Source organism: Bos javanicus, chromosome 14, assembly GCF_032452875.1.
Source record: "Bos javanicus breed banteng chromosome 14, ARS-OSU_banteng_1.0, whole genome shotgun sequence".
In the NCBI taxonomy this organism is placed as follows: domain Eukaryota; kingdom Metazoa; phylum Chordata; class Mammalia; order Artiodactyla; family Bovidae; genus Bos; species Bos javanicus.
The window spans coordinates 14,057,195-14,081,576 of NC_083881.1; the positions used below are offsets into that span (position 1 = coordinate 14,057,195).

The window sequence follows — 24,382 nt, forward strand, 5'->3', positions numbered from 1 at the left end:
AGGCCCATACTGCCTATTGGTAACCACTATTGGAGAAGCAAAGGTCGGTCTGACCTAGCCCTGCAAAGAGAAAATGTGAGTACCTCTGTAGATCCACCAACTGCTGTCCACAGAGAAAGGAGAACAGAAATCGAGACTGAGCTGGTAGAAATTTTATAACTATTTGACTTTTATTTTATGTATGCTAAAGCTAATACTTATTTTACAAATTGGTCTTAAAGGTCATTTTATTATGTTCTTACTTCATTCTTCTAATGATTTATATCTATGTTATTTTTACAAGGGTGTCAGTTCACAAAAAGCCGTAAGTTATAAAACAAACAACCTGGCCCATTTTTTTTTTTTTTTTTGGCAGATTATTTAAAAATTGCATCTCTAAACTACTACACTGTCCTTGGGAGTCTAGGACCAGGGTGCTTGTGGGTCTGTGTGTGTGTATGTCTCTGGGTGTGGGTAGAGGTACCTGTGCATATCTGTCTGACCCACCTCAATTCTCATTTCATGTAGTTTCCTTTTCCTTATGGTTTTAAGGTCATTTCTTTCTATATAGCTTCATATGCAGATGGAGACTACCATCCATAAAGCTCCTCAAGTAACGTGGATTCTAGTTTGCACTTTGCTAGTTTTGGAACCTTGGCCAAGTCACTCAACCGCTCTGTGGCTTATCTGTAGGGTAAATAGCAACCCACTCCAGTATTCTTCCCTGGAAAATACCATGGACAGAGGAGCCTAGGGGGCTACCATTCATGGGGCCACCAGAGTTGGACACAACTGAATACCCACAGCACAAAGCCCACTCACTGCGTGGCAGGGATACAATGATATAAAGCATATAAAGTGCTTAGCATAACATCTGGAACCATCTCTAGTGATTAATCGAACAGATACAATTATTATTGGGGAAAAAAAACAAACAGCAATAAATAAGTTCGTATTAGACATTCATCAACTTATTAGCATTTTTGAGGAAATGCCTTGATACTCTGCTAAGCACAGGGAAAGCAAGATGCTTCTCTCAACAAAATTAAATTAAAATTTCTTCTTCAACTTAAAACAGTTAAGGGCCCCATTTCTCACAAAAGTCGACAACTACAGTGAAATTTTAATCCAAACCGTTTCGCAGAATAGTGCCCCAAGGCACTGCAAGATGTCTGATCATCAAGCAAAAATGTAATTATTTTCTTTCTGCTCCAGAAACTTAGGCAGGTGAGTGAACTAACACAGTTTAGAAAGATTTTCACTAACAAGGCCTGAAACAAGGAGGTTTTATTTAACCTTCAGTTAAGCAGAAATCCGGTTAACTAGAGATTGTCAAGGTGGGAGGGTTCCTGGTCGATGATTTTAGATTCTGCCTGTAAGTCATTTACATAATAACTCAGGAGGCAGAAGGCCGTGGGGCTTGAGGATGAGGAAGGAAAAGGACTGAGAGACTGAGGTCGGTATTGATAAGTGTTGATCTAGTCCTTCACCATGGGGACAGAAATTTGTAAATTGCTAGGTGAGAGAAAAATTCCCCTGGTGGGAAAGAAATCTTTTTGACCTTGCCAAAATGGCAGACATCATGCTCAGGTTAATGTCCTGTATAAGCGCCTGCAGGGATGTAGTGATTCAGTACAACAGGTTGAAATCCAATTTATTTATCTTAGTTGGCACATCCCCAAAGCTCTAATGACTCAGACCCTCCCATGGTAGTACATTCATTTGTCAAATTAGTCAGGGTCCCGAGGTTGTTTTTTTCCCCTCTCCCTGGGCCATCTTTATATGGAAAGTTCAGGCTCCTTTTCCTAGTGGGGCCATCTTCCATCAGTTTATTTCTACAATCAGTATGCATGTGCTAAATTCTCAGAAACCTGTCTGAAACCCTTGGACGTAACTGCTCTGGGGGAATCATGGCCCAGTTAAAGGAGGAGGAAGAGGAAAAGGAAAAACTGAGTTAATGCTGCATTTTGCTTCAAATTGTGTGTGTCGATGGGACACACAGTGGTTGGAGTGCAAAGAGGACATGTCTAGTGGGGCTTGGATACAGACATGCCTGGGTCCATATTTGTAACCAAGTGGGACCTTACAGGGCCTTCCCAGGACAGGGCTTCCCCCATATCCTCCATTAACTCCTCTCTTGAGTACCTTGATAATAACAGTGTGTATGTGTGTGTGCTCAATCATCTTTCTTCAACTCTTTGCGACTCTGTGGACTACAGTAGCCCACCAGGCTCCCCTGTCTAGAGAATTTTCCAGGCATGAATACTGGAGTGGGTTGCCATTTCCTATCCTGAAAGATGATGCTGTGAAAGTGCTGCACTCAATATGCCAACAAATTTGGAAAACTCAGCAGTGGCCACAGGACTGGAAAAGGTCAGTTTTCATTCCAATCCCAAAGAAAGGCAATGCCAAAGAATGCTCAAACTACTGCACAATTGCACTCATCTCACATGCTAGTAAAGTAATGCTTAAAATTCTCCAAGCCAGCCTTCAGCAATATGTGAACCATGAACTTCCTGATGTTCAAGCTGGTTTTAGAAAAGGCAGAGGAACCAGAGATCAAATTGCCAACATCCTCTGGATCATGGAAAAAGAAAGAGAGTTCCAGAAAAACATTTATTTCTGCTTTATTGATTATGCCAAAGCCTTTGACTGTGTGGATCACAATAAACTGTGGAAAATTCTGAAAGAGATGGGAATACCAGACCACCTGATCTGCCTCTTGAGAAATTTGTATGCAGGTCAGGAAGCAACAGTTAGAACTGGACACAGAACAACAGACTGGTTCCAAATAGGAAAAGGAGTACGTCAAGGCTGTATATTGTCACCCTGTTTATTTAACTTATATGCAGAGTACATCATGAGAAACGCTGGACTGGAAGAAGCACAAGCTGGAATCAAGATTGCTGGGAGAAATATCAATAACCTCAGATATGCAGATGACACCACCCTTATGGCAGAAAGTGAAGAGGAACTAAAAAGTCTCTTGATGAAGGTGAAAGCGGAGAGTGAAACAGTTGGCTTAAAGCTCAACATTCAGAAAACGAAGATCATGGCATCTGGTCCCATCACTTCATGGGAAATAGATGGGGAAACAGTGGAAACAGTGTCAGACTTTATTTTTCTGGGCTCCAAAATCACTGCAGATGGTGACTGAAGCCATGAAATTAAAAGACGCTTACTCCTTGGAAGGAACGTTATGAGCAACCTAGATAGCATATTGAAAAGCAGAGACATTACTTTGCCAACAAAGGTTTATCTAGTCAAGGCTATGGTTTTTCCTGTGGTCATGTATGGATGTGAGAGTTGGACTGTGAAGAAGGCTGAGTGCCAAAGAATTGATGCTTTTGAGCTGTGGTGTTGGAGAAGACTCTTGAGAGTCCCTTGTACTGCAAGGAGATCCAACCAGTCCATTCTAAAGATCAGCCCTGGGATTTCTTTGGAAGGAATGATGCTAAAGCTGAAACTCCAGTACTTTGGCCACCTCATGCGAAGAGTTGACTCATTGGAAAAGACTCTGATGCTAGGAGGGATTGGGGGCAGGAGGAGAAGGGGATGACAGAGGATGAGATGGCTGGATGGCATCCCCAACTCGATGGATGTGAGTCTGAGTGAACTCCAGGAGTTGGTGATGGACAGGGAGGCCTGGCGTGCTGCGATTCATGGGGTCGCAAAGAGTCAGACAGGACTGAGTGACTGATCTGATCTGATCTGATCTGACCCCAGGGGATCTTCCTGACCCAGGGATCAAAACTGAATTCTTTACCACTGCACCACCTGGGAAACCCTGATAATAATAGTATTTGATGCAAATTTCCTTAGTTGTTTTGCACATTTTAAAACCCCCCACCAAATGGAAGATGTTAACTACTTGATAGCTCCAGGCCTCCTGTAGCCTAAGGACTGATAAAGTTCACCTCTGTGACACCACCCCGTTTCCTTATTGGCCAATCAGAGAATTGTGTACAATCTTTTCTGGTACCCTGTGACCATCCACCCCTCACCTGGCTTTTGAAGATGCTTTGCCAAAACCCTTTGGGGGAGCTGGAGGCTTCTTAGGATATGAGCCATCTCCTTGCCTGGCCCTGCAATAAAACTTCCTCTGCTCCAATTTCAGTCGTTTTGGTTTGTTTGAGCTCTTTGTGCAGCAGACATATGAATTTGCATTAACATATCCAGTTGAATGACTTGCCAGCTCTGTGATAGGCACAAGTCACCTCTGACATTTCACCTTCCCCAGCTCTAAAATGGGAGTTAGGGTGATAATAGAACCCACCCTCTGAAGTTGTGAGGAATGTTGACCAGGTAATGATTACAAGTAGTTAGCACAGTATCTGGCACAGAATAAATCCCCCTGCCATCTCGGAGAATAGGACCTCATCTTTTTGCTAGTTCATAATGAAGAGTGACAGAATATACTACCCTCAAAGAGGCCACTTTGGTACAAGGATTATTTTGAATTGAAGGCAGTCAAATAACTCATTTAGTCAACTGGAATCAACCCCTCATGGAATGAACTTTAGCAGATTCTTTTCTTTGTTCTCTTTAATTGGCCCTTATTGCTTTCCTCTTCCTCTTCTTTTTTTTTTAATTTATCTTCCTTGACCCACTTTACTCCATCAAGCTTCCTCCTGGTTCTACTTAACACCTTAGTTTTGCAAACCTGAGCACATCCCTGAAACTCAAAACCACTTTTTGAAGAAATATTTCTCTTGACACATACAGGATGACAGTATCAGGCAAATCCAAAGAAGGATTCATTTATTCAGTACATATTTGTTAAGCCTTTACTGTGTGCAGGACATGACATTGGACACTGAGGGTGTGACACTGACATGTCAAAGTCTGGGTTCCTGGAGAAACAGGGAATGATGAGCAAATAAGCAAATAGCATCACTACTGTGATGGGCTTCCCAGGTGGCTGAAGAACCCACCTGCCAATGCAGGAGACACAAGAGACAGGGGTTTGATCCCTGGGTCAGGAGGATCCTCTGGAGGAGGAAATGGCAACCCACTCCAGTATTCTTACCTGGGAAATCCCATGGACAGAGGAGGCTGGAGGGCTACAGTTCACAGGGTCACACAGAGTTGGACACGACTGGGCGACTAAGCACTCTCTATTGGTATTCTAATAGGCATTTTAGGAAACAAGAAGAGGCCAAAGACGAGTGAGGTGGGTAGCAGGCTGGTTAGCAAAGCTCTCTCTAAAGGAGGGGTTCCCAAGCTCTAGGATCTAATGTCTGATGATCTGAGATGGAGCTGACGTGATAGTAATAATAAAGTGCACAATAAATGTAATGTGCTTGAATCATTCTGAAACCATCCCCACCCCAAACTCCGGTCCGTGGAAAAATGTTTTTTCACGAAACTGGTCCCCAGTGCTAAAAAGGCTGGGTACCACTTAATTGACTTAATTGGAAGCAGAAAGAATGAGAGAAATTTAGCTTTGTGAAGAGTGAGATAAACCAAGGACTGGAGTGGCTGAGACATAGAGGGTGATTGGGAAACTGGCAGAAAATAAGGCCAGATGGATGACGAAAAGTCAGACTTGTGAATGAATGCAAAGGCAATGGCTTCATCACCCACAGATGGGACCAAGAGAAGTGTGGAGTATGAAGAGAGGGGAACTCAGCCATATGGGTTGCTATCTTGGGCAAGGTGGGTAGTGGGAGGTTACCCTCCACTCCAAGGCACTGTCCTGTACCTGAATCTTGGCTCTGCAAATCACTAGCGGTGTTGCCATCAACAAGATGCTTGAATAGACTATTCCTCTGCTTTTGATTCTGTAAAATGTTGCTCTTACAACCATTGAACTTCATCTTCTTCAGCATTAGTGGTTGGGGCATAGACTTGGATTACTGTAATGTTCAATGGTTTGCCTTGGAAACAAACTGAGATCATTCTGCTGTTTTTGAGGCTGCACCCAAGTACTGCATTTTGCACTCTTTTGTTGACTCTGAGGGCTACACCATTTCTTCAAAGGTATTCTTGCCCAGAGTAGTAGATATAATGTCATCTGAATTAAATTTGCCCATTCTTGTCCATTTTAGTTCAGTGATTCTTAAAATATCAATGATTCCTAAAATGCCTACCTCATAGGTGAGGATTAGATAAGTGAATGCATATAAAGCTATTAGGGTGGTGCTAGATACAGTAATGGAGAAGGCAATGGCACCCTACTCCAGCACTCTTGCCTGGAAAATCCCTTGGACAGAGGAGCCTGGTAGGCTGCAGTCCCTGGGGTTGCTAAGAGTCAGACATGACTGAGCGACTTCACTTTCACTTTTCCCTTTCATGCACTGGAGAAGGAAATGGCAACCCACTCCAGTGTTCTTGCCTGGAGAATCCCAGGGACGGGGGAGCCTGGTGGGCTGCCATCTATGGGGTCGCACAGAGTCAGACACGACTGAAGTGACTTAGCAGCAGCAGCAGCAGCAGCAGATACAGTAAGCACTCTAAATATTAGCTAGTTCTGTCCTGTTTGTTTATGACACCCCCGTGAATTCTCTGACCTTGAGGCTAGTTCCTCCAGCATGAAGGTTCAGAAACCCCAAAATATATAAAATACTAAAAGGTGATAAGTGAGTTGAATAAGTGAGAAAGGGAGCAGGAAAGGGGGAAAAGGGTATTGTGGATGAAAAATGTCTCCTGCCATATCAGTAAACAAACGGACATTGCAGAGATCAAGCCATCAGCCACTGCAGCTGCTCTGCTCAGCACCCTGAGGGGATTCAGGAAGGAAAACAAAAAACAAACAAACAAACAAAAAAGGGATATTGTCCCTACATAGTTAAGGTGCATATTAAAGGAAGGATCTCAATGAGCCCAGGCACTTGCATCTTCCCATAAATAGAAAAGTGTGAAATTCATTAACTTGAGATATTCCGTTTTTCTTTAATTAACAGTAATCTTTTGGTTTTTGACTACCTAAGTTTTGTTGCAAAAGTTCCTATCTAGCTTGGCTCCACTTCTATCATTTTTGTTACCGTCCCTCAGAGCTACATGAGAGGTTGCCTCCCGGGCTTAAGTCCTCAGCAAGTCTGTGGAATAAAACCTAATTCTCAACTTTTGGGTTGTACCTTTTTTTTTTTTCCCCCAAGCGACAGTATATATAAAAGGACATTTGAAATTTTAAATAGGGCTGTCAGGGACAGCTCACCAAGAAGCTAACATCCGAGTCAAGACTGAAGAGCATGCCATGAAGTGTTCTGAGGGAAGACTGTTCCAGGCAGAAGGAACAGTGTATGCTGAGGACATGGGGGGAAAGCATGCCAGCCACCAGAGAGGAAGAGCAAGGGGACAGTGTGTCTGCAGGTGTGAGCGAGGGGGCATCAGAGAGGTAATGAGGGAGGCAGGCAGGGCTGTGGGGCTATTTTAGGGACTCAAACCAAGCAAGACCCTGTGGGGCTCCTGGGCACAAAAACCTTTCTGTGTCCCCCATTTCTTTGATTACAGGAAATAGGCTTCATTCAGCCTCCATGCTCTTCACTGAGTTCCAATGGGAAGATTCAAGCAGAAGTTAATTAAGGAAAAGAGGAGATGCAGAAGCAAGGGAAGAACCAGTGGTCAAGAGAAACAACGGGGAAGGGTCCTCATTCTCCATCAAGGGATGCACACATCTTTGAGCTGTTATGGAGACACTGAAATGACAGTGTGCTGTCCGCAAGTGCACAGAACCCAGACTGGTTGGAACTAGAAGGTTGACGATGTTGACTCTCACTTACCTCCACCCCACCAATCAGAAGACTGTCCACCAGCTGATCATGTGCTCTCTGAACCATTGCTATAAAACTCCTTGCTACCCTGGGCGTTAGTCTGCCATGGTCCCCTTTGCTTGGCAAAGCAATAAAGCCATTCTTTTCTCAGTTCAGTTCAGTTCAGTCACTCAGTCGTGTCCGACTCTTTGCAACCCCATGAATCGCAGCACGCCAGGCCTCCCTGTCCATCACCAACTCCTGGAGTTCACTCAGACTCACATCCATCAAGTCAGTGATGCCATCCAGCCATCTCATCCTCTGTTGTCCCCTTCTCCTCCTGCCCCCAATCCCCCCCAGCATCAGAGTTTTTCCAATGAGTCAACTCTTCGCATGAGGTGGCCAAAGTACTGGAGTTTCAGCTTTAGCATCATTCCTTCCAAAGAAATCCCAGGGCTGATCTTCTTCAGAATGGACTGGTTGGATCTCCTTGCAGTCCAAGGGACTCTCAAGAGGCTTCTCCAACACCACAGTTCAAAAGCATCATCAAGCATCAAAAGCTCAGCCTTCTTCACAGTCCAACTCTCACATCCATACATGACCACAGGAAAAACCATAGCCTTGACTAGACGGACCTTTGTTGGCAAAGTAATGTCTCCACTTTTGAATATGCTATCTAGGTTGGTCATAATGTTCCTTCCAAGGAGTAAGCGTCTTTTAATTTCATGGCTTCAGTCACCATCTGCAGTGATTTTGGAGCCCAAAAAAATAAAGTCTGACACTGTTTCCACTGTTTCCCCATCTATTTCCCATGAAGTGATGGGACCAGATGCCACGATCTTCATTTTCTGAATGTTGAGCTTTAAGCCAACTTTTTCACTCTCCACTTTCACTATCATCAAGAGGCTTTTTAGTTCCTCTTCACTTTCTGCCATAAGGGTGGTATCATCTGCATATCTGAGGTTATTGATATTTCTCCCAGCAATCTTGATTCCAGCTTGTGCTTCTTCCAGTCCAGCGTTTCTCATGATGTACTCTGCATATAAGTTAAATAAACAGGGTGACAATATACAGCCTTGACGTACTCCTTTTCCTATTTGGAACCAGTCTGTTGTTCCATGTCTTTTCTGTTGTTCCATTCTTTTCTACTTCACCCCAAATCTGTCTCTGAGATTTAACTGGGTATTAAGAGTACAGAGGCCAGGTTCAGGTTTAGGACTTTGGCTTTCCTCCAAGGGAAATGGGGAGCCATGAGAGAGTTTTAAGCAGAAGAGTGACATGGCTAAGTTCCCAGTCTCACAGGATTGCTGGCGGCTGCTATGTTGTGAACAGACTATGGGGAGGTCAGTCCTCAATGGGAATCCCTTGGCCCCAGGCCTAGAAGTGATTTGAGGAAAGTAGACAGAAACAGACTAACCAGATTCGGTGAGCCCAACATCGCAATTACTGGGTGGGGTGGTCTCTTTAGACGGTCCTGCAGAAAACTGTGCTGAACAAATACTGTCTTCCTCTCTTGTTGAGGCTCTTCTTCCCTGGAAGCATGTGCTGTGCTGAGTTGCTCATTCTCAGTCGTGCCTGACTCTTTGTGACCCCACGGACTGTAGTCTGCTAGGCACCTCTGTCCATGGGGGTTTTCCAGGCAAGAATACTGGAGTGGGTTGCCATGCCCTCCTCCAGGGGATCTTCCTAACCTAGGGATTGAACCCAGGTCTCCCGCATTGCAGGCAGATTCTTTACTATCTGAGCCACCTGAAAAATGGCCGAAGAGAGGAAAGAAGGTGGGGTTTACTCTGCTGAAGCTTCTCTTGTTATTGACAGCCTTGTCTCTTCTCTGAATAGCTCATCCTTTCCTTCTTGCACAGGAAGTGCAAAATAAGATTCTTAGAATTTAGATTTTTTTAAAAATTCCCTACATTTGGATTTGCAGATATGCCAATATTTGGATTTGTAGAGCTGTAATTTAAGCTGTTCTCTCCCCTGGAACTGCCTGGTTGAAATGCATCTTTCATGAGGCTTCTGCAGGAGCCCAGCTACAAGCTCAGACTCCTGAGCACAAATCAAACTCCGGTTCAACATCAACCATATGATATCAGGGGCATCCTAAAACAGCCAGCTTCCAGGAGGGACAAGCCTTGGTATTTTTCCAACTGGTGAACTCTCTTCCAGGAAAGGGTTAAAAGCTTTCTCACCATTTAGGCACAGGATTAATGCAGAGAGAGCTGATGGTTTGGGGTGGGTGACAGTCCCTGACCCCTTCTCAAGGCATCTCCTCTACACCCTAACCCACAGGGCAGACTAGCTCTGACCCAGCCTGCTAGAGACAGCCTGTCCTGGGGATACAAAGGGGGAAAGGCAATAAAATGCAGAAGTCAAGATAAAGGATGACACTCAGCAGCCTCTGTACTCCCTTCTTTAAAGATGGAGGAATCATGCAGCCAATGCGCAAAACTCTTTCTGCAGGTTTTAAAGTCTGAGTCAGGCAGGCTGGGGGGCCAGGGGTGAAGAAAGAGGGAGCGGCTGCAGGCCAGTCCTCTTAAAGGGAAGACAGGCCCTGCCCTCACTCTTGGAAAGAATCCAAGTAAGAAAAACAAGAAAAATAATGAATGCCCAAAGCAGATTGTCACATTTATTGTCTCTTTTATAGGATGCCCCAGTTTGCATAGCTGCTGTATGTATAACCTTGTTGGGGATGGCGGCCCTTAGAGTGAGGTCTGGACTAAAACACCTGACTCTCCTTTCCCGCCTCTTCCTTCCTTGATCCCCCTCAGCAACATTTCTGCCTCCCCTCTGGGGCAGAGAAAGCAATGACTAGGATAGGGAGCACTAAGGTAGAGCAGCCAAGCGGCCCAGTTTGCTGAGAATGTGGGGCTTTCAGTGCTAAACCAGGACAAACTAGGAAAGTTGGTCACTCTACACCTGGAAGATACGTCAGCCCCCCTGGTCCTCAGACTGGCCAGCATCTCGATGAACAACACATACGCTTGTCGTCCTCCTTACGCAACTTGGTGTGGTGTGAAAACTATGGGCTTGAAGCCAGCCAGATTTGGATTTGTATCCAGCTTCTCCCACTCACAATCCATAGTATTCCTAGCCATGGGTCTTTCTATTTCTATCTTCTGTGCTGTGTGTGCTCAGTTGTGTACGCCTCTGCGACCCCATGGACTGTAGCCCACCAGGCTCATCTGTCCAAGGGATTTTCCAGGCATGAATACTGGAGTGGGTTGCCATTTCCTTCTTCAGGGAGTCTTCCCAACCCAAGGATCCAATTTGTGTCTCTTGGTCTCCTGCATTGGCAGGTGGATTCTTTACCACTAGTGCCACCTGGGAAGCCCCTTCATTGACTTGCTATCTGTAAAAGGACAGGATTGGTAAAAAGCAGCATTGGTATGGAGATTTAGTACTGGTACTGGAGATGTGGGCTTCCCTGGTGGCTCTGCCTTCTATGAGGGAGACCTGGGTTTGCTCCCTGGGTTGGGAAGATCCCCTGGAGGAGGGCATGGCAACCTACTCCAGTATTCTTGCCTGGAGAATCCCCGTGGACAGAGGAGCCTGGTGGGCTACAGTCCATGGGGTCACAAAGAGTCAGACACAACTGAGCGACTAAACACACACTGGAGATTTAGTAAGTTGACACCCATAACAAATGCTTATCTATCCTTTGGCTCCCCATATTAAAATCATCTGGCCCTAACATGCCTCTAATCTAGGGTTTGGTGGCTTTAAATAACATGTGGCATCTACATGGCCTTTAGGATTTTCCAGACGCTTCCACATACACTGTCTACATAAGGATTCCCAACTGAGGGAAAACAGTAACACGAGTCCCACTTTAGAGACTGGTAGAGGAGGCTGAGAGCAGGTGTGAGAACCTAGCAAAAGCACATCAACCCAGGTCATATGTTTTTACTCTGCTACCACTCACCTCCTATGTCTCAACAAAACCCCAGCAGAGGGTCAGAGGCACAGGGAAGTCTGGACGTTTTCCAACTCAAGGAAGGGGTGGAGGAACCTGTTTTCCAGCAAACTCTTTCAGCTATCTGCGGCTGCCAGGAACCGAGGGCTCAGCCCTCGCAACAGACAGAGTTCCAGACTGCCTCGTCAGATAACTGCCCTCCTGCTCTTGTTTTGTGCGTTCCTGGACCGGGCCATTTAAATCGATACCAACCACTACACTTGCAGAGTCAGGGAGGCTGATGCCTTGTCAGGTTGTCGTTGTTTAGTCGCTCAGTCATGTCCGACTCTTTGCCACCCCCACGGACTGGAGCCCACTAGGCTCCTCTGTCTATGGGATTTTCCAGGAAGGAATACTGGAGTAGGTTGCCATTTCCTACTCCAGGGAAACTTGTCAGGTAGAAACAATTCTCGATTGTTCCCCTTGGCTCAGGACAGGAATACTTTGAGAATGACTAAATGGCATTTGACACAGTTTGCTTTTATTGAGTGCCTCCTCCTCCTCCTCGGAAGTGTGTGGAATGTGATACTTGGGTCACTGGTGAGGGAAGATGAAGCCACAGGATGGCTGAGAATTGAAATCTAGCTCAAGTTACTTTATGGCTGCTCTTGAGGAAGGTGCCGTGGGGGCTTCACCCTTTGTTCACTAGGCTCCATCTGCTGGAAGGCCTTTCCTCCCCATATAGGACCTGCTTCCTCTCTCATCGCTGTATGGTCCACTTCCCATAGGGCAGCCAGTGACAACCCTCAACCCCCAAAGCTTTCCCATGGCTCTAACCGCACCCATCACAGACCTTCCCACTGACAGTGCTCTGTTACTGTTGTTCAGGCGCCTCTGTCCATGGGATTTCCCAGGCAAGAATACTAGAACGTGTTGCCATTTCTTTCTCCGGGGGATCCTCCTGACCCAGGGATTGAACCCAAGACTCCTGCACTGGAGGTGACTACCACTAAGCCACATGGGAAGCCAACCTTGCTCTAGCTGCAACCTTTTTTCCTCAACGCTCCAATTCCTCTGCTCTTGGTGCTCATGGAGGAATGCCAAGGCCACCTCCTTCTCATCCTTTAAGTCCCAGCTCAAGTTTCACTTCTTCAGGAGCCTACTCTGACCATTTTATCCAAAGGCCCTCCCACCTCCCCATCCCAACCCCCACCCTCTCTGTAGCCACAGTTATCCAAACCCATCACCCTAGTCTATTTTTTAATGGCCTTTATCTCTCTCAGAAATGAATACATATTTACTTGAACTTGTCAATTGTCTCCTCCCATCAACATGGAAAAGCCATTAAGAGAAAGGACTTTGTCTACTGTGTCCATGGCTTTATCTCTGGAGCCCAGTAAAGCCAGGCACTCAGATATTTTTAAATATTGAATAATGTATTTGTCCCTATTTAAAACAAAGAGGTTATGAGCCTGGGGCTTGAAATCAAGCAGGCTTGTGAGATGGTCCTACTTATCAGCTGGAAGAAGTCACTTAGCTTCTTTAAATTGAATTGTCCTTTATAACAGAATGAATAGGTCACTCAGTGGTAGATGCCATTGTTGATTTTAGGGCTGGTCACCCTCGCTAGTGCAAGCTCCTGATGGCAGGCACTTTAATATTCACCTTTATATATGCATGCCTTGAAACTTCCCCTGAGCATCCTCTACTTTCCTGTCCTGTAGTACATTTTATATTGTCCTAAGGAGTCTGTGTATCTCATGGGGACATGAATACCTGCAAAACCTAACGCAGTGCCTATTATACTTGTAGAATAAATGAATGGTGTTTAAGACTAACAGGTACCTAACAGATTTTCAAAAAATATAGTTTGAATTAAGCTCTTTTTAGAAAAGACATTTTAAATATATGAATTAAAGGATAACACCAGATGCTACGTGTTCAAGTGCTGAATTACATATCATCAAGTGACACAATGTATAGCGTAAAACTGGATGGCAGTGCTGGCCAACAGAGGTTCCCAGGGCCAGTCAAGGCACTAGGAAGGCGAGATAAATAGGACAGAGACTGGGGCCAACTGGAGGCTACATCTCATCTCAAAGGCAATTTCTGCTCAGCTCTAGCTTTTTGTTGCTATCCTGGAATGTGGGCCCAATGGTCTCATATCACTGACACTTTCAAGTGAATCTGGAACTCTGAATTTTTAGGTGAGATTTCCCAAGTCTCCAAATTATCGATTAATCTAAGTTTATTAAACAAGCATTTGAGATGAGCAAAGCAAGTCTGGGAGCCATTCTGCAACCTCTGACCAAGAGCCCTTGGGGATCAGATGGAGGTCCTAACCAGGCATTTATGGAAGAAGCTACACAGGAAACGGGCTATTGATATGTCCAAGAATTCCCCTCAAGCGTCCATCCAGCATTTACCAAGCACTTACTGAGTACCAGGTATCGGGATATAAAGATAACTGAGAACCTGTTCCCTCTGAGACTTTATAGCTGATCAATTCAAGAACTGTTGTTGAGGGGTGGGATGGGAGGGGTGGGAGAGAGGAAGGAGTATATGTATCTAGCTAATTCACTTTGTTTTACAGCAGAAACTAGCACAACATTTTAAAGCAATTATACTCAAATAAAAAATAAACTAGAAATGCATGGTTGAAATACAGTAATATCAGTTCATTACATTGGGATGGTTCTATGTACTTTGGAATTTATTGAATATCTATTTTGAAGATAAAACCGTCTATCAGTACTTTTTAAAAAATCGATTGAAGTTTTCAAGTTTTTATTCAAGATGATTGTATCTTAAAACACAAATAATGTTTTATATTCAGGTTATGTCAAGAATATTGTTTTGCTTCCCTTAAGGTTTAAACAATGCTTTATGTAAAGTCCAGTAATTGGACCCCTTATTATTTAAAAAAACAAAACAGAAGAACTGTTGTTGAGTCACTGTTGTGAACAGAGCTCATCAAGGTAATAGGCTAGACACCTGGACAACTAGGTGTTGCTTAGTGATTCATTAGATCTGTGCCCTGGGGTGCTGGTAGCAAACAACCATACTACTGTGTCCTGTGGATTCTCCCACCATCAGGGAGCCTACCTAGTACCAGGGACAAAGTGGCCTACCATAGCTGATGGCAGCAGAGTTTTCACGGTCTAACAGACATTACACGACTGGCCATTGGTTCTCATAGTCTAACACTCCCTCTCCCTCCTCCCTTGTAAGATGGGTATTTACATGAGCTCTTATGGTGGTGGCAAATACTATTCAGGTAAAACAGCACCTCCCAGAGCATGTGTTATCAAAAAGTCCAGGGAGGGGACTCATCTGGTCACACATGCCTGAGGCTGGTCAGAAAAAACTTAATCTACACAGCAGACGCACAGAAGTCTGGTTTTGGTCTAACTTATACTGTGATCTTAGACTTGCTGAAGGACTAACTCCCATCACCGCCCTGCCAATACTGATTGTTGGTGCTCAAAAAAGTACACAAGTAGACTGATTTCTCCTCCTCCACACTCCAAACTAAAAACAAATCACAGCAGTGTTAGTATACTCCTGTTTCCACTGGTCGGAATACACACTGAATAAATAATTGTGTTACCTGGAAAAACTGAGTCAAAATAAACAGTGATGGAAAGCAAAGAGGAGGTCTTGAGTTGCATTCTTAATTCCACCAAGAATTACTCTGGGTTTCAGTGAAAGTCTGTTTAGTGTCAACCCTCCACCTCCCAATCTGATCCATTATTAACAAAACAAAACCAAACACTCTGGTAACTTTCATCTTAGATACAAGAAACAAAACCAACCTGGAGGGGAGAGAGAAGTATCCTCCTAGTTTAGGTTAATAGGCAGTACTGGCCTCCTGTCACTTCCTTCTGTAAGTTAGCAGGAAGGAAATACATTCACTGAGGGCCTCTGCTAATATGTCCTTAATTTAAAGACAATTAGGCAATTCCTACATCCTCTACCCCCAAGATAAACCACCAGAGCTGAATGCCCTCTTTCACTATCCGCTGGATGAACCGGTAATTCTCAAAACAACAATGGAGGTTATGAAAAATCTACTTTGTACTAACTTAGAAGGACATTAGTAACAGCCTAGGTCTTGGAATTAAGTTCTTAGCTGTCTTTCTGCTTTGTTTCCTTTCTGAGATTTTTTTTTTTCCTACCTGAAAGTTTCATAGGACTTATTCTGGAAATATCTCTAAACAGAAATACTTCTCCAGTTGTCCTAGTAAAAATTATTTTGTGACCTTTGGCAAGAAATTGATTCTAGGGAAGAAAAGAAAGAAGCAAAAGTCTGTTTGCTTTCTAGTGGCTTGACTGTTCCTCCCTCTCCAAGGTACTCTGGGGATGAAGAGGCAGAACAAACACCAAACTCTTCTCTCTACACTGGCAGGTGGCCATTGCTTTCCAACTTCATTTTAAAGCTCACAGCTCCGAAAAACATGACCGGAGTAAGCAGCGCGGACTCCACTACAGGTCTTACTCTAAGAAGGTAAGTAAGGTCCCCATTACTTAGGCACACACAAGCGCGCGAAGACTTCCAGCCCACTCAAGCCTTTCGGTTATTTACCAGCGGGATTTAAACCCGCTCCGGCGCGGGGGCGTGGCCTGGGCGGAGCCCCGCGGCCTGGGTGGGCGGGGCGGAGGCGGGGATGCCGGAGGCTCAGCGCCGTGCGAGAAAGACCCGAGCTCTGGGAGCAAGCGCCTGTCTCTTTAAATGCTAGGGGCTGCGCTCCCGCCCTGGGAGCCCGGAGCCGGATCTACAATCCCGTCCCTCCCGCTCCGGCGCTTGTTGCTAGCCCGGCCCGAGCGGGAGCTGCCGCCGCCGGGCACCGAGGCTGCTTCCTTCTCCTTCTTCTAGAGAACCCCACCTCCTCCCCCCCCTTCCCCCCCCCCCGCGAGATCCGGTTGAGGGGGTGAAGCAGCCCCAGCAGGAGGGAAGGGGTGCGGCGTGAAAGGCGCCGCTCCCCGCCTTCGAGTCTTGAGGCGCTACGTAGCCGCGGGGGGCAAGACATGCTCTGCTCCCTCCCGCCCAGCCTCGCAGTCGCCAGCGCCGGGAGAGGAGAGACTGCGGAGCCCACACCTGCAAACTCGCCCTAGAAGTCTCAGGGTGCGGCGGGGTAGGGGGCGGGGGGCTCCCAATTCCCCACGGCCTCCACTTCTAGGCGGGTGAGTTTGCGCAAGTAACCCGAGCCTGAGGGCGGGTGCGCGGGGGAGGGGCGGGCAAGACGGTAGCAGGAAGCGCCGCAGGTGAGCCAGGTTGGGCGGCTCACCTGTCCGGGCTGCGCTGCGGGATCCTCGCCGGTTTCCTTAGCGATGGGGGTGGGGCGGGGACGTCTCTGGAACCGACTTAGGACCCTGAGATGAAGGTGGGGAGGAGGGGGGGAGGATAGGAAAGGGGATTTGGAGTAAAGTTTCTTTGCCCCCTTCCTGCTTGACATTGGCAGGCAGGGCCCTGGCGGAAACAGTAGGAGTCGCTGATGCAATGGGCTTCTGCCCGGGCGAGGTCAAGGGCTGGGGGCAGGGGCGAGCTGGAGTTGCCCGGCCTCCTGTGACCGTGGCCCTGGAGGCAGAAAAGTGAGAGAGAAAGCTCGCTGCATCTGACATTTCCTCGTAAAACGACTCCAGGTGCCCGGCCCCCAATTTTTCTTTCTTCTCTTTAAGAACAGATCGCCCACATCACGGGGGAGCGCCTCCTACACGGCTTCCTTGCCTTCCTCTCCCAACAGGTGGTCTCAACCCCTGTCCGGGGACCGGTGCCAATGACCCTAGTGGTGGTTTCGCTTTCTCCTCTGCCGGCGGCGTGAACGTGTGCCCGCAGCGTGATGGGCAACCAGGTGGAGAAACTGACCCACCTAAGTTACAAGGAAGTGCCCACGGCCGACCCGACGGGCGTGGATCGGGACGATGGGCCCCGCATCGGGGTCTCCTACATCTTCTCCAATGACGACGAGGACATGGAGCCGCAGCAGCCGCCCCAGGGGCCGGACGGCGGGGGCGGGGGTTTGCCCGACGGCGGGGATGGGCCGTCGCTGCCCCCGCCGCAGCCCTATGACCCGCGGCTGCACGAGGTGGAGTGCTCCGTGTTCTACCGCGATGAATGCATCTACCAGAAAAGCTTCTCGCCGGGTTCTGCGGCCCTGAGCACCTACACGCCCGAGAACCTGCTCAACAAGTGCAGGCCTGGCGATCTGGTGGAGTTCGTGTCGCAGGCGCAGTACCCACACTGGGCAGTCTACGTGGGCAACTTCCAGGTAGTGCATTTGCACCGACTAGAGGTGAGCAACAGCTTCCTGACGGACGCGAGCCAGGGTCGGCGCGGCCGCGTGGTGAACGATTTGTACCGCTACAAACCGCTGAGCCCCAGCGCTGTGGTGCGCAACGCGCTAGCGCACGTGGGCGCCAAGGAACGCGAGCTGAGCTGGCGCAACTCGGAGAGCTTCGCCGCCTGGTGCCGCTACGGCAAGCGCGAGTTCAAAATCGGCGGCGAGCTGCGCATCGGCAAGCAGCCCTATCGGCTGCAAATCCAGCTCTCTGCGCAGCGCAGCCATACGCTCGAGTTCCAGAGCCTGGAGGACCTGATCATGGAGAAGCGGCGCAACGACCAGATCGGGCGCACAGCGGTCCTGCAGGAGCTGGCCACGCACCTGCACCCCGTCGAGCCGGACGAGGGCGACAGCGACGCTACGCGGACTACGCCGCCTCCCGGGCGCCTCCCCGCGCCCGGCCGGGAGGAGGAGGAGAATCGAGAAACGGTGGTGCACTGACGGGGGAGCTGAGGAGTTGTTTGCAGCAGCCGCCGCCCGTGCCCGCTCCCTCCTCTCACTCCCTCCTCCACCACCTTCTGGGCCCCATCTGGGCTCCTGGGCCATTTGGAAAAAGAAGAGTTGGCGCAAAGCGCAGCCAGCTGTGGCTTGAGTTTGTTATCTTGGACGGAGGGGGAAGAGGGAGCAGGTAGGAGCATTTTGGCCGGGGGCGCTTCTCGGCCTTTTGCCCACTGGCTCAATCCGCCTTCATTTCCCGAGGTGAGGCAAACTGTGGACTTGCCAGACACTTGAATCCCTGCTGGACTTGGGTCCAAAAATCAGCTCTTCTGAATTTAGGTATGGAGACAACTTCGGAATGCCAATGCCTGCCGCTGCCTTCTGCCCGCTTCCCCTCCTACCCTGAGTTTGGAGGATGCCCTGTATAGTAAGGCCAGAGCAGGTTTGTGGTGTGCTTCCACCCCGCCACTCCCCGAGGAGCAATGTGAGGGATCCGGGAAGCTGAGGTGATTTATTTATTTTATGGTTTTCCTGGAGTGCAAGGCTGGTGAAACCTGGACCAGGTCTGGGATCAGCAGACTGAAACCAAACAACCCCCTGTGAAGTATAACAAATAGTTGAGTAAACTTGGGCTGCAAAACAAAGACTTGGCTACTTCAGCCCGCCCCATCCCCCAGCGATTTGTCTTTTGGAGCTGGCTTCAGGATGAATCTCCTGAGCGGCCCACCGGTTCCCAGGTTTCAAGTAAATCGTTGTCACAGGCCAGCTAAGGGAAGGATTCTATTCTGGTTCTGTTTTGCCGCCTTTGTTTATAGCCTGCTATTGTAGGCACTTAAGAGCCGCTGTCATCAAAGGAGGGAAAAGCCCTTTGTGTCTCTGATCTAATTAAACCTGCGTGGCCATGTTCATCCTCAGGTCAATTTCCTGTCAATCCCCGCGCCGACCCCCTTCTGGTATAGTGAAGGTAACTTGTTTTCTTAATTTAAGGCTTTGATGGTGGCCCTGTGAATTTTGTTTACCGTTTATCTTTTGTCTCACCCCCTTCACTCCTGTTTTGCCTGAGGTCAAATTTTTGGCTTGAGGCATATTTCAATGATAAGGTATTGCTAGCCACACTTGATACAATATGTAAGTGAAAGTCGCTCAGTCATGTTACTGAGCTCAGTTGCTCAGTCACTTTGTGACCCCGTGGGCTATACAGTTATTTTGTGACTCAGTTTTTACTGTTATCGTAGGGTCATATTTGAATGATCCATATTTAAGTGATACAGCCATGGCCATCCTCAGGCATCCTGCATGGAGATCTTTAAATCAAGGCAGCAAAACTTGAAGGATTTCCTTGTACTCTTACATTTTTTTTCAAACTTAGGAAGTCGAGACCGTAAGTTTTAAAAGCCTAGACCTTCATAGCACCACAACATGAATTCATTTAATTACAAGGGCGTAGGCTATGTTGCCTGTTTTCACAGGAATCCCCAGACATGTCCTATCACTTTGACTGTTAAAGATGAACCACACTGAGCTCTGGTCCAGGACTTGGGAGAAACATCCGTCTCCTGTTGAAAATGTTAATCCAGTTTCCTTCTTTAATAATCTCACAGCTTTGTGTTTGTTTTCTTTTGCTTGTGGAAAAGCGGAGCAAGGTAAAGTGGGTAAAGACATTTGGGAGAGCCTATTAGATTTGAATTGTCTTTTGTGTTGAACACAGTCAAGGGAAAGTTGAACTTAATGACCATTGTGTAGGCAGCAGGAGGGAAGAACAGAACAGCACTGTCTAGCAGCTCTGGGCCAGCTCGCTCTTCCACTCTTGGATCTCTGTCTCCCTCTTTCAACCCTCAGTGGAAAGTGAATGTCATCAGGCACAGGGATAGCAATGACTCTTTGTTGCAGCTCTGTGAGAAATCTCAACTTGAAGAAAGAACTCCTATATAATCCACATCCATAGTAGCAATTCTGCCTCTCAGGAAGAGGTTTTTGATAACAGGACTTGAAAATGAGCTAGAAGAGTCAAGAGATCTTCGGATGCGGCTTTTTCATATGTTTTTACAGAGCAACAGAGATGTGAAGTACGTACGTAATGCTTTTGGAACTGTGATTCTGTTGGAAGTTTTATCAGGGTTGTCATAGTTAAAGCATCAACCAGCCAGTGGAAGTTGCAAAGAAAGGGGATCGAATCAACTGTTAGCATCTTTCTTGAAGATGTGGATAAGAGTTTTGAATGTCCAGACAATGGCTACATCTGGCACTTTAAAATATATATATATATATATTTAATTTTTGTTTCTCCTTAGGACTAAGACTCTAGAACTGTTTTGTACTGTGAATTACAGATGCTCTTTGAAGGCAAGGAATATTGATTCTCATGTTCTTCAGAAGCTCTGGCAGGGATAAGCAAGACACTCAACTGGAACGGATGCTAAATGTAATCAGACAAATTCTATTTTCTTACTTAAGCAAATATTTTATTGAGACTGCTTATGTATAGCAAAGGAGCCCACAACTTCAGCTACACAACTTTTTATATTGAAAGAACTCATACTTTTTGTAGCTTTTATTCCACATTTAATTTAAAATGACTTTATAGCACTAACACACGTAGCAGAAGACTTTACTCCAGACCTTTATGAAAATTTTTAATTTTTATGAAAAAATGATACTTCAGTGGTTACATTTCTCATGTCTTTGGTGCTTCTGTCCCTAATAGCACCAGTCAACAACACCACAACCACATGGAAACATATTTTTGGAAGCAAAACTTTAATTTTCTACAACATATAATATGGATAATGAAAAAAATTTAAGGACCACTTGTTTCCTCTATTTTTTTTTTTCCTTAGAATGGAATCCACTGTGTTGAAGACTTGATATTATGTGATTGTCTAACTTTTTTTTTTTTTTTGAAATTAGAATAAAATCTGTTGTGTCATGATCATTGAAAGGGTTTGTTTGGGAAGTTATGTTTTATTTGTGAGTTTTTTTTTTTTTAATCAAGGTATCTAAACAATTGGTTTATTCGACTTTTCATTATATTGTCTTGTTCTTACTGATAATACCTGTAACCCATGGAGAATTATATCAGTTAACTTGATAAATTCCACGTGCATTTTATTTCTTAGTGAATTGTGTAAACTTCATTTTTGTTGACAATTATATGTTAAATCAATGTTATGTTCTCATACCACTTCTTGAGAAGGAGGTTCCGATTTGAAACTGTATCATTTCCTTCAAAATGAAGGGCAAGTGCTTAGTTAAATAAAAGATTGATGACATCTTTTAAACCATTTCTTCCTCACTATGTCTCATTACAATAAAATCTGTCAAATCCTTTTGAAAAATGCTCTGAGGGTTTCCAATAAACCACCTATTAGTATTAACTACATTTATTTCTATTTTTTTCTTTTTGTGTACTTTTTTCCTGCCTTTTTTTTGGGGGGGGGGTCCAAAGCCAAGCTCCTCAGCTTAACTGCAATTTTTGCATTGCTCAGTAAATATTTTGATGAATTCATTTAATGACTGAAAACCCTCCCTGCATTTACCATGTGAGAATTAATCACCCATTGCTTCTAGGCTCCTTGTTCATGAGCCTCCTCGTAAACGTAAATTTTCAATACACATTGATTTTTCAGAATCACTGCAAACTTTGCTGGAAACCACACTCACATTTTGGAATCTATGTTGGGGAAGGTTCAGTAATAAAATCAGTGACCATGTTGTGTCTTAGGTGGTTTCAGAATCCCAGAGAATGGGTTCGCTGAGTGATTTTAATTACAGAAAACAGGCAGATGTGCTCTCTTGACATGATAAAGGATGCAGGTGTTGGCAGTAGATAGGGAGCAGATGTGGCCTCTGGGACTGGTGTGCAGGAGACCAGCAGTGATCTTTAGGCCAGCACCTGAAGCCACTACCACAGTCCTGTGAGGCTCAAAAATCTGGGCTCTATCAATGGGCTTCCATGAGGGTTTTAGATAGGAAGATTATTGAGTGGTGAAGGTTATCAAAAGCTCAAGCAGCAGTGAGACCGTTTTTCCTTGGAGCAGTAGTCCTTAATTGATTGAAGTTCGTATTGCACGAGAAAGTGAAGGGAGGGGAACCTGATGTGGAGCGTGCATCAAGTTTTGGGGTATTTTTGGTGGAGGCTGCTGTTCATGTTTCCCTTAAGTGGATTTAGTTTGCTTAATGTAGAAAAATGACATGTTTGAAAGTGTTTTAAAGGACCTCCGAAATGAACAGGCCCTGAAAGTGTGCAAAAGGGCTTATATTTCCTTTTACTGAATTTCCTGGAAAAACTACTTATTAAACATATATAGCACTTTTATCTGGAGAGTAGATGCAAAAAAGGTTAGTGTCTATATTTGCAATCACAGCAAGGCACTGAGTATGCAGGTCTCCGTGATGCTGAGCCTTAGATGAGATACTGGAACATAAAAAGTTTACAGACAAAACCTTAGATAATCCCCTGATCTTGTTTCTAGTAATTGTGTATGCTGAGTCGTGTCTGACTCTTTTTGACCTCATAGACTAGCTCGCCAGGCTTCTCTTTCCTGGAACTTCCCAGGCAAGAATACTGGAGTGGGTTGCCATTTCCTCCTTCCCAATTCGGGGATTGAACCCATCTCTCCTGCATCTCCTGTTGACAGGTGGATCCTTTACCGCTGTGCCATCTAGCTTGTTTCTAAGGGGAAATAAAATCTCATACATACAGAGCAAATATAATGAAAGGTGGCCCTGTGATCACAGACAGTTGGTCAGTATTCAAGTAAAACAGATGTGTATAGGTATAACTCGAGTGCTCAAAGAAATTGGAGAAGTCAGATTAAAGCCCTGAAAGTACAATGATGATAGAGGAAAGGATGTAACTAATACAACTAATGTTCATGAAGCACTTAACTGGCAACAGAGGATGAGATGGTTGGATGGCATCCCTGACTCAATGGACATGAGTTTGAGCAAACTGGGAGACTGTGGAGGACAGGGAGGCCTGGTGTGCTATGGGTGTGCAGCATGGGATCACAAAGAATGGGATGCGACTTAGCGACCGAACCATGACAACAGCACTTAAGTGGGAGCCTCCTAAATTCCCTTGCCTAACATGTAAACCAGATCCATGATGTCTGTCCTCATGTAATTGACTTTCTAAAACTACTGACTACCAAAAAAAAAAAAACAAACCACTTTACAAGAGGGAATTTAGAAATGTGATAGGTGCAAGTGGAAAATGTGCTGGGTGTTGGAAGAGGATCTCTCTCCATCAAGTCAGGAAGGCTTCCTGAAGGTGAATTTATGCTGAACTTTGGAAGAGGTGGAGGAGAAAGCCAGGTGCTTTGGAGTGCACACAGATTATATTATTTCAGGGAAGAAGAATGGGGAATGAATAAATGAACATCGAGTGCTCTCAAAATGTCTTTGCTTCATGCTCCAGTGATAGCCATTTTTTCTTGGGGTTCCCTTTTGCAACCTTTTGTCTAATTCAGTGTATCTGACACTTAACACAGGAACAGGCAGAGAAACTGTGTTTTGAGTGAGTGAATGAATTTGGAGGTTGGGATTTGCTAGACTGGAAAACTTAGTTGCTCAGTCGTGTCTAACTCTGTGACCCCATGGACTATAGCCCGCTAGGCTCCTCTGTCCATGGGATTTCCCAGGTGAGAATACTAGAGTGGATTGATTGCCATCTCCAGGGGACCTTCCCAACTCAAGGATCAAACCCCATACTCCTGCATTGCAGGCAGATTCTTTACCATCTGAACCACTAGGGAAGTGCTAGACTAGAAAGCCTTGTTATCTCGAGGTGATGTCAGGACTGTGGTTTTGGAGAGGTAAAGTAGCAGAGGCTTTTAGGATGGATTAAACAGGGAGAGCAAATGTGACTCTCCTCCCACCGCCCAGAACTAGAGGCTGTGCTGCTCATACTACTGATGGCTCATACTGCCAGTTAGGTAATGATGTGGAATTTGAATTCAGGTCTTTGCATAGTGCAAATGAAAGGAGAAGTGGCCAGGCCAGGCTAGCTGGAAGCAGAGGTAAGTGGGAGCAAGAGG

General features: G+C 45.9%; 1 protein-coding gene across 3 annotated transcripts; it reads left to right on the forward strand.

Annotated features, from left to right (window-relative positions):
• Window positions 1–16,253: 16,253 nt before the first annotated feature.
• LRATD2 (LRAT domain containing 2) lies at window positions 16,254–21,723 on the forward strand. Of its 3 annotated transcripts, none has more exons than XM_061438611.1 (2): window positions 16,254–16,749; window positions 17,245–21,723. In XM_061438611.1, exon 2 carries the CDS (start codon window positions 17,406–17,408, stop codon window positions 18,345–18,347), a length of 942 nt encoding a protein of 313 aa, XP_061294595.1. In that variant the 5' UTR covers window positions 16,254–16,749; window positions 17,245–17,405; the 3' UTR covers window positions 18,348–21,723. The 3 variants fall into 3 exon arrangements, with proteins under 3 accessions (XP_061294595.1, XP_061294594.1, XP_061294596.1); XM_061438610.1 differs by having other exon boundaries at window positions 17,250–21,723; XM_061438612.1 differs by having other exon boundaries at window positions 17,310–21,723.
• Window positions 21,724–24,382: the final 2,659 nt, after the last annotated feature.